The following is a 10,690-nucleotide window of genomic DNA, read 5'->3' as shown; positions in this document are numbered from 1 at the left end:
AATAAAAATAGATTTGTCTAGCCTATTATGTGCTTAATGTGACTACCTTAAGTTATACGGTGCTTCTTAATTTATTATTTTAATATATTTTTTAAAAAATCATTATTTTTATTATAAATTTTTGCTATTGATTAATTGTATTTTACATGAACTCTTTATTTAGGTATTTGAATTTTATAATAATTTGATTTTAGCTATTGATTAATTGTATTTTCCATAATTTTTAATTCTAAATTTAGATATTTATTAACCGTATTTGATATTGACTCTTTGATTTTCGAATTTAGCTATTTATTAATCGTATTTGATATGGATATTTTGGTTTAATCTAGATCGTTAGATATTCATAACAATATGCAGTCTAAATTCTTTTCTTTTTTTCAATTAACGTGATAATTTCATAACCTTAAGAGCGAACATGTTAATTTTTTCCCTCAAACAATAATACAATAGATGACTATCATGCTCCTCATGTTGATGATGTTGACCAAGGGTTGACCAAAGGCAAAATGGTCCACTAACAACAGTTACAATAGCATGATCATCTGCTTATGGTGCTGACAGGTCTATTGGATACGTGGGCTCCCAGGGCCCATGTTTGACTTCTTGTGGTGCATGTCTCGAGCGTCTTACAAGAAGTTCGTTCTCCACTTGCAATGTCCAGGTCTTCATGGTTCCACGAAGGGGCATCTGGGGACTGGGGGTTATCCTGAAGGTGAATCTTATAAGCATCGAGGGGTAGTTCCTGGACACCTTCAGAGCTTTAGGGGCCTTTGGTGCCTTCTTGACACCAATCTTTGGGTCTCTTCGCGCAGTACTTGTTGGTATCCCCCAAAGTCCTCGGTGAAGTCGACCTCGAGTCACGTAGGCAGGAGTAATATCTCCAACAGTTTTTTTTTCTTTTTTGGTAGGGTACAGGAACATGCATGTCCGTCTACTCCAATCGCTCTACCTAAAAGGTGTATCCATGACATCCTGGCGATTGATACGGAGATGACTACAAAAGCGTCGTGCAAGCTTTCATGCACCGACGTCCGAGCCCGAGTTATTCTCCCGTCCATACATCTGTCCTCTCTCGCAAACTTCATTGGTTGTTTCTTAGTAGGAGCGGCAGGTTCAGTCCAAGCTTTATTTCATGCCTGGATTTCGTACGCTAAAATCGTAGTAAAATGGAAGAGGAAAAAACTAGCAAACGTCAAATTATTAACTACAGAACAGAAGGAAAAAGAGTTCTTTCTACTACTCAACTAGTGCTCTATTATTTCAGTTATTCATTTGTGTTGGTTTGTGAAAGGGGTTCTATGGGTTAGGAATCTCATTGGATGCTTTTACGACGTGCTGAGGTGTTAAAAGACTGAGGGTATGATAACTAATCGTTTGTTGGAACCTTGGAATGGCTCCATCCTTACAACAAATATTTCATCCGGCAATGGCCCGCTCTTCTTTTTTTTTTATATATGTATGCATGCTACAAACCATCCTTTATCTGGTGCTGTCTAATCGATGGATTGCCACAGTGTACAACTACACTGATATAAAGTAGTATTGATCTCAAAAAGAAAGGTACTGCCATAAGTATTGATGGCATCTTAAAGATGAAGAAATGCATGAATGCGCACGGTGTCATGGCTCATGATTAGGTGTCAAATTGGCTCTACTTATAAAATCTTAATGATAGATTAGGTGCAACGTCTCATGGACCATAATTTTTCCGTGCCATTGTCATTTTTTTCAGTATGTTCGTCCTTACAAATTTTGATGTTGTGCCTTTGAATGTATATCATACCTTACAAAAAAACCACACAATCATTAGTAGTTGAATAAAATGTACGATTCGATTAAGATAAGTCAATACCTACCAATTGGAACGTAGGAACAACCACAAAACAAAGAGAAGAAAAAAATAAGGGGAAACTAAAGGAACAAGGGGAATCTACTCGACAAATAAATCAGTAGGCGTGCGGGATATTATAGCAACAGTATGTAAAAAACACCCCGCAAAAAAGCAATATCCAAATAACTCCACCGAAGTTTACTTTGTGTCCCTGTTCAGCCTACCCAATACTACTGAAATTCAAAACTTGAGAAATCTTTATTTAGTTTCACTCTGAACATTTGAAACGTATGTAGTAATTTACATACCGTAAAACTTTGCAGGAAACAACCTTCATTCTCTAAATTTTTGTTGGAATCCTACCTTCTGAACATGGTATAATATTAGTTTGTCCCCTCCGCACACAGTATTATTTAGTTGAGTTTGATACATTTGTCTAAAAAAACATAGGAGAAGACACGATGGCGTGCAATAGTTAGCTTTCATTGGCAACTTGTGCTCTTTATAATTGTCATGGAGGAAATGGGTGTGAAGGAACCTCCCAACTAGGTATATATATTAGATTATCCATGAATCAATCGCTGCCCACAGAGCCTCTTCTGGTAAAAGAATTAGTAACTCACTACTAGGACCAATGCTATTTATCTACGACTCCACTGAGGTCATGGAAAACCGGTTTCTTCAATTGCAAATCAACTATATATACTCGATAAAATGTGACCATGTTTGGAAATCGTGGCACCTAACAGAGCAGCCCCACACTGATCTTCCAATGCCACCGAATGAGCGTGGGTCAATATGTAGTCAGCTCAGGGATTTTAATTTCATTTTACATTTTTTTTTGCCGACGAAAAGATTGAAATTCGTGAAATTTCACCGAAACTTTGGTCATTTTTTTTTCCCTATTTTGTGAGTCACACGTGTCAATGAAAGAAAATTCCGGAATAAGATATTTCGTTTCGCACCCAAATTACCGAAATTCACGAAATTTCACATAAATTTGGGCGAAATTTTATTTTCTTTGCATCGATTTCGATTCGCAATACTATCGGAGTAAAAGAAGGGATCTAAGGAAGAATCCCTGAGGAAGAGGATCAAGTCAGCCCTTACGAATAGTTTGATGCACAATGGGTAATGTTGCTCCAATACCTAACCAAAGAACTACTGCATTACCGATTAAAAAAACGGTCGTAGCTACTGGGAAGCGCTCTTTGTTTGATCAAACTATTCCACATTAATGGGAGTACCCATAAATCTAGGAACTTTAGCTTGTATTGTATTATTTGGTCTACGTACCGGAACTGATAACATTCGCCAAGTCTTTCGTGGTTCAATATGGAAATTTTTTAGTTTGCAAAATAAAATAAAGATTTTTTATAGAATACTTCTAAAAAAGCCCTGGATCAGCTCACTATCACTATTATGAATTAGGTGTTGGCCGGCCTGCAGCTATCGATTCATGTCCCGCCTGTTTAAATTGACTAGGAATGTCAAAGTCCAACGAAAGCACGGTGCTAGCTCTTAGGTTAGTGCAAAGTATATTAGGCTGTGCCGCCTGGCTGCTGCATTGCGTCTGACCAGCGGCGGATCTTTCCTCCCTTATAGGCCTCTAAGGCCCTCTCCATTTTTACAAGAGACAAGGAGAAGGAGACAAGGTGGAGTAGAATAAAAAAGACCACTGCGTGAGGCCACCAGCCGGCGAAAAGCTTAGCCACCACCGCGGCGCGCGGCCGCTTTCTTGGCGCAGCGCTTACTGGGAAGATTAGGCGGACGAAAGCAGTCAGCCTCCCGCAGCTTAAGGAAAAGAACGCGCACGTGAAGCGAATTGTGGAAATTGGCCCGAACACGTTCGCCGCACTCGCGCAAGCCTTGTTCTAATAAGATCGCCACGTCGCGGGCCTTTGGCGTGGTGGTCATCAGCATGGGGCTTCGCACTTGCGCGCAGGGCGTCTTCGAAAACACGTTGCGGCTTCGGCCAGTTGGAGATCGCCGAACTTGCATGCCGGGTTAACTGGTCAAAAGCTAGCCTCTCCTTGGTCCGGCCGGCGGCGCTGCGACCGGCGGGACGCCGGTCGTGGCCTCTGGCCCTGGTCCATATGGCATCGTGCGCTTGGAATGTATTGGAGCCAAATGATGATTTGCTCGTTCGATATGGCATCGCCATCCGTCATCAGGGCCCCTGTTCGGTGCAATTGCTTGCTTGTTTGCAAGCGTCTGACCTGTTTGCACCTGTAGTTTCTCTCGGTGTCTGGACTCTGGAGGGCAAAGAAACAAGAACGAAAAGTTGCTCTGTGAAATTCTGACCATGTCAGCAGTGGAAAAATATCAGGATGCCATGCGGTTAGATTAAATATGGCCAAATAGGCCATTCGGGCTAGATTGACACGGACCGACTCGGCACGATCCGAACGGCCCATCTACTGTAACGGATTGTGCCGTGCCGACTCGTGTGCCCCCCTCGGCCCACGGCATGGCCCGTCGGCGACCGTGCCGTACCGGGTCGGTTCGGTGGGCCGAAATAGATAAAAAAATATATAGAAAATAAAAAATATAAAAGAATATACAGAAAAGAATATATAGAAAATAGATAAAAATATAAAAATAGATTAAAATATAAAATAGATAAAAATAGCTATAAAATTAAAAAAAAATATAAATAGAAAATAACTAGTATATACGTGCCGGGCCGGATCGTGCCGGTCTGGGCTAGGCCATGGCCGTGCCGATCCGTTGTGCCGCGCCCTCGACCCAGGCACAGCCTGTGGTCTCGTGCCGTGCCGACCCGGTCCGTCTCAATTCGGATCGTACCTACAGTGCCATAATTCAGACCAGTCCAGTAAATACATCCATTTAGATATCTTTAGATTACACGAGGCAGGGTAGGAAAAAATCAAGTTGGCATGGGTTAGCCTGACGCGATGCTGCTGCAACTCTGGTAAAAGAGCACCGGAATTATTGGGTCCAAGTGTCACTGTTCAATGCGGAAGCACGTACTCGCGACGAGGTAACATCACATCCCCCCAGTCGCCGGTTCTGACCAGCAAAAAAATTCATCAATCGCACAGCTGAAGTCTGAGAACATTCATCATCCTTGCTCTCCGTCGACTATATGTTTATAATTAGGCAGTCTCCAGCGGAGCTTTTCTTAACGCTACAGTATACGACGTGGACTCTGCGCCCGCAAACAGCTTCAGCACAGCCTTTTCCCGCACTACAGTGTTCAAACAGTATCAAATAGTGTTCCTAGAAGATGACTGTAGATCGAAAAAGAGTGTGAGTAATAGAAGATAAAAAATAGTGTAGTTGTTGGAGATAAAAAAATAAAAATACTATAATAATATTATAGAAAACGAATTTTTAAAATATCTATTAAAGATAACCTTACCCTCTATTTTCACTCTCCCACATGAACCTGCGCTGCCCATCTATAAGAAGTTACACCGAACCATACAATCTGTCCCACATGAACATACATTTTTATAAGCACTCTAACCACCTCATTGTACAGGATCTGACTAAGACCTTATACTAAGTTTTTTTTATTTTTTATTTTGATTTTACTTTTTTACTATTGAAAGTTAGAATAAATAGAGTTATGAAAAAGTGTCTTTTAAAAAAAGTCAGAAACTGCTTATAAAAAAATAAATTAAATCTGAGAAATTCGTTGAGAGTATTTTTTTTGAGAAGATATATTTAAAAAGCTAAAAAATTATTATATAAACCAACATACTATTTTTAAAATAGTTTTCAGATAAAATAAAACATAGCTTTAAAAGAAACTAAAAATAGAAACCCAATCAAACCTACTCTAAGGACACGATGCACAGCAATCAGGATAAGTAAGCAACCTCGTACGTGCCGGGGTTGCGTGATGCCCTCCACTTCTCAAACTCCACACGCTACCGCCTCACCATTTATAAACCTTCCTCTCTCCCGCACACACTCTCTCTCGCACATATACCATTTCCAATTTTCCACTAAGCCAGCCGTTCCTGTAGTTTTTTAGTTACTGAGCCAATGGCTAATCCACGAACGGTGGTGACCTCCGCGCCGTCACTGCCCGGCTGCTCGTCGTCGGCGTTCATGCCGCCGCCGCCGTCGCCGTCCGACGGGGAGCTGCTCCGGTCGCTGCACCGCCTCGCGCGGGACATGTCTTCCGTCGCCGAGACGCCCGCGCCGTTCCCGCGCGCCGCGCTCGCGTCCATCTCCTGGCGGTCCAAGCTCCTCGCCGCCGCGTTCGACGACCTGGTCATGTGCACCGCGGCCGGGGACCTGCCGCGGTCCGCGTCGCTGTGCCTCCGAGAGGTGCTCCTCGTGCTGCAGCGGCTCAAGGCGCTGGCCGCCGACTGCGCGGCGCGGAGCCGGATGCGGCTGCTGCTGCAGTCGGACGAGATCGAGGAGGAGGTGCGGGAGCTGCAACAGGACATGGCCACGCTGCTGGACCTTCTGCCCGTCGTCGAGCTGGGCCTCGCCGAGGACGTCATAGACCTACTGGCACTCGCGTCGCGCCAGTGCCGGCGGTTCGCGCCGGCGGCCGAGGCGGAGCAAGCGCTGAAGGCGAGGGTGCTGTCGCTGTTACAGGAAATTGAGCGGGAGATCGTGCCGGAGCGGGAGATGCTGGAGCAGATCCTGGAGGAGGTGGGCATCAACGACCCGGCGAGTTGCAGCGGCGAGATCGAGAGCCTGGAGCGGGAGATCGGGGACCGCGCATCCGAGAGATGGACGGCCGCCATGATCGCGCTCGTCGGTTTACTTCGGTACGCCAGGTGCGTCCTGTTCAGCGCCACGCCCCGGACTTCAGATTCCAAGCCTAACCCCGAGGTCGACGAAGACGGGGAGCCGCCGGCGCCGCTGCTGGACTTCCGCTGCCCCATCTCTCTCGATCTTATGCGCGACCCTGTTGTCATCGCCAGCGGCCAGACGTACGATCGCGAGTCCATCAACCGGTGGTTCGATTCCGGCAAGTCAACGTGCCCCAAGACAGGGCAGGTCCTCGCCAATTTGGAGCTCGTGCCGAACAAGGCTCTCAAGAACCTCATCGCCAAGTGGTGCCGCGAGAACGGTGTCGCCATGGAAGGTAACGAGGCCAGCAAGATCGAGCCAGTGCAGGCGGTCGCCGCGAACAAGGCGGCGCTGGAGGCGGCGCGCATGACCGCGTCGTTCCTTGTGAAGAAGCTTTCCATTTCCTTCTCCCCTGACGCGGCCAACCGCGTCGTGCACGAGATCGGGCAATTCTCCAAGTCCGGCTCGGACAGCCGCGCTGTCGTCGGAGAGGCCGGAGCTGTGCTACTGCTGGTGCCCATGCTCTACTCCGAGGACGCCGGGCTCCAGCTCAACGCCGTCACGGTGCTGCTGAACCTCTCGATCCTCGAGGCCAACAAGAAGCGCATCATGCACGCCGAGGGCGCCGTGGAGGCGGTCGCCCATATCATGAGCTCCGGCGCGACGTGGCGTGCCAAGGAGAACGCGGCGGCCGCCGTGCTCAGCTTGGCGTCCGTCCATACCTACCGCCGCCGGCTTGGCCGGAACACATCCATCGTGGAAAAGTTGGTGCATCTCGTGCGCACCGGCCCAACGAGCACCAAGAAGGGCGCATTGGCCGCGCTGCTGTCACTTGCCGGCGAGAGGGAGAACGTCGGGAAGCTCGTGGACGCCGGCGTCGCTGAGGTGGCTGTGTCCGCGATCAGCGAGGAGGAGACAGCGGCGGCGGTGCTAGCCGCATTGGCCAAGCGTGGCGGCGCGGAAGCGATCGCCAACATCGGCGGCGCCGTGGCACGCCTTGTGGCCGAGATGAGGCGCGGCACGGAGTGGGCTAGGGAAAACGCGACGACCGCGCTGGTGCTCCTGTGCCGGCGCCTGGGCGCGCAGGCGGTGACGCAGGTCATGGCCGTGCCCGGAGTGGAGTGGGCTATATGGGAGCTGATGGGCACCGGCACGGAGCGCGCGAGGCGCAAGGCCGCGTCGCTCGGCAGGATATGCCGTCGGTGGGCTGCCGCTTCGGCCGCTGACGACGGCGATCGGGGCAACGGGTGCCCCGCCGCCAGCGTCGTTCCTCCGGCCATGATGGCATCCTAAACACACCGCGCAGGCGCAATGCCTGATAGGGTAAACTCAGGGGAAAATTTCCCCCCCTCTTCTCCTCTTGTTGTACAAAGTTTGTGTAGGCTTTCACGATTCTTTGATCAGAGAGAGATAATGGCGAGTGGTTGATCAACTGTGCATACGGAGCTCTGTACCAATTTAATTTCTTCCATTTCTTTTTTCGAATACCACAACTTTTACCCTTCACCGACTCTAAATACACAATGAGAAAGGGGTCATTTGCTAATCTCTGGATTACAAGGCTGTCAAGTAAGAATTATAAACTGGTTTTCTCCTGGATCATCTCATCCGGACGTCGGAGCTACTGTTTGTTACATGAGGAAAGCAACTGGATTTGTTCCGATTTGCACACCGATGGGTACATGATCCAACGTAACAGAAGCAACGCTGCATTGGCGCTTTTCGTTTTGGTTATCATGGGGTGGTTGATGGGCCCGGCCCTGCCTGCGCGAGTGATTGCGATGATCGGGACCAGCAGCCTAACGAGAACAGCCGGGCTTTTCCTCTGCACTCTGCTGTCGAGAACATGATTTGCACCGCGCGGTACTCGCAGGGAAGGTGAGGGGCGGAATCCCGTTCAACCGACGCGCCGCGCAGGAGCAGCCGTGCGGCGCCGGGTGCCCACAGGCCCGCGGTTTCTTTCGGCTTTCGATGCGGCCGAACGGACAGCTTCTCGGATCACGCATATTTGACTTGCCCGTCTCGATCAACTTGGGCGCTTTCGTGTTACTATTTGAAAGATGGTTTTAACCTTTCAAGCATATATTTCACTGGGTCAGGAAGCACGCACCCTTGCTTCCGCGGTGAAAAATCTAGGAATGATGTTCCCTGTCATGCTGCACGAAGCATGAGTACTTTTCTAATCGGCGTGGCACATTTCTGGCCGTCGTTTGCATCTGGTCTCCCAACCGGACTAAACTAATGGTGTGTTTGTTGTTTCAACTTTGGAACGTAGCTTTCAGCTTTTATAATTCGAAATTAAAATAAATAGATATTTTTTATAATCTGTTTGTTAAATTGTGAAAATCTGAGAAGGTGATTTTTTAGTTTTTTTTATAGATTGTGAAATTTAATTTTACTAAATTATTCATAAAATTTTTAAATCTAAAATCTTTTTACAATCTAACTTTTTACAATCCACAACCTACGAGCTATTTTTCAGAATACTCAGCTGAAACAAACAGACCTAAATTTACTTCATTGATAACATGCTGACATGTCAGCAGAATTATAGCTTGTTTAGAACCATATAATAAGATTGTGAAAAGTCTACCCGCCCCATGCATTTCCAACGCATCTTAACTTTTCATTTTTGAAAGAAGATTCCTCTTAAAATATAAGTAACACATGTTAAGAAAATAAGCCAGTTCACACCACCGTTTCTTGTTGACCCGTGCAAGGCAGTAATCAACATTATGGTGGTTCTCAACCAGCGAGATTCAAGAGTTGACCAAGTTAAACATATGCAACCTATTTCTTAAATAAAACATATGTAACTCGGATTCTAGAACAAAATACTTGTTGGGTTTTCTTTTTTAAAATTCTTTGAAAGAGAAAAAAACAAACACAAGTTTCAAAAAACTTGTTGCACATATTCCAGCAAATCAATTCACACCATAATTTCTATATTTCCCCCCAGAAAAAGAGCCATTATTTGTAGTTGACTTGTTCTAATGTGCACGAGAGTAATCTGCATTAACATATTGCTTACCAAGAGAAATTAAAAAAAAGTGGCGTAGGAGATAAGGAGAGAAATGGAATCATACCCGGAACCATTGTTCCTAACCTGTAAATGCATCTATCTCATCGAGTCAAAAAAGTTTAAAAAAAAAAGCAAGAACGTTGTGAAACATCAGACTGTTCATATCTGGTAATTTCGAAAAGCAATTTGGTCAGTATCTCTATCAATCCGATTACCAAGGAACATGCTTTGTTTTCTTGACCGGTCACAGGTCACTACCTCCGTCGCTTGCGAAAATCAGTTGCAGAAACATGCCGGTCTTGCAGCCACAAAGTAGGAGACGGCGTGGCTGAGTGCTGTGCGCAGGGACAGCGGCCACTCAAACCCGTGTGCGTCCACAGAAATGGCAACCCGAGTTAAGGTCCTTGAAATTTCGCTCGTTGCCTGCTCATTTCAGTCACTTTCATGTTCCGTGATGGCTATCCCGGCGTGCTTCGTCGAAGTGAGCCGCTGAGCTGGAGCCACACAATTTCCTACAGTTCGCTAGCGTGGAGGGCATGAAACTTGCCAAACGCGCCTCAGTTACCAGACCGACCCTATCCTGATGCGAGAAAACTGCATTACTCGAACATGTGGTCTGCTGTTTCTTGTCGTTGACAGCAGAGAAACCAGACAGCACTGCTATGTGGACCACGGGGAGTTTATGGTACTTGCTTCGCAGAGGCGCCCAAGATTTCAAAAAAGCAGCTTGCTGCTTACTCCCTGCGAGCTTGGTGCACTGATGTCGAAGAGTAGCACTGGGACGAATTCCAGTTCTAGATGAGCTTGTCCTCCTGACAGAGCTGTTTCGGAAACGGATTCAGGAAACAGCACATCGGAGAATAGCTTAGATAAGAGAAGTTGGAATAACAAGCATGGGAGTATGGGGCTTTACCATATGTTGGCAGTTCAATGTACATGGCTGATGGCAGTTTACGGTGAAGCAAAATGCATCGGCAGCGACTACCTACATAGAATTAGATGAACAAAAGCGTGACCTGTGAAGATAGATCGAAAGGGCCCAAGCTGGAAAA

General features: G+C 46.7%; 1 protein-coding gene across 1 annotated transcript; it reads left to right on the top strand.

The window, feature by feature from the left end:
• Positions 1–5,766: 5,766 nt before the first annotated feature.
• LOC133923499 (U-box domain-containing protein 16-like) lies at positions 5,767–8,162 on the top strand. Its single transcript, XM_062368787.1, has one exon. The coding sequence runs from the start codon at positions 5,852–5,854 to the stop codon at positions 7,907–7,909; it is 2,058 nt and encodes a 685-aa protein (XP_062224771.1). The 5' UTR covers positions 5,767–5,851; the 3' UTR covers positions 7,910–8,162.
• Positions 8,163–10,690: the final 2,528 nt, after the last annotated feature.

The sequence above is a fragment of the Phragmites australis genome, chromosome 1 (genome assembly GCF_958298935.1).
Source record: "Phragmites australis chromosome 1, lpPhrAust1.1, whole genome shotgun sequence".
Classification (NCBI taxonomy): Eukaryota; Viridiplantae; Streptophyta; class Magnoliopsida; order Poales; family Poaceae; genus Phragmites; species Phragmites australis.
This window is presented reverse-complemented; position numbering and strand designations above follow the sequence as displayed.

Coding starts and splice junctions, on each gene's coding strand:
- LOC133923499 (XM_062368787.1), top strand. CDS start 5,852: ATGGCTAATCCACGAACGGTGGTGACCTCCGCGCCGTCACTGCCCGGC.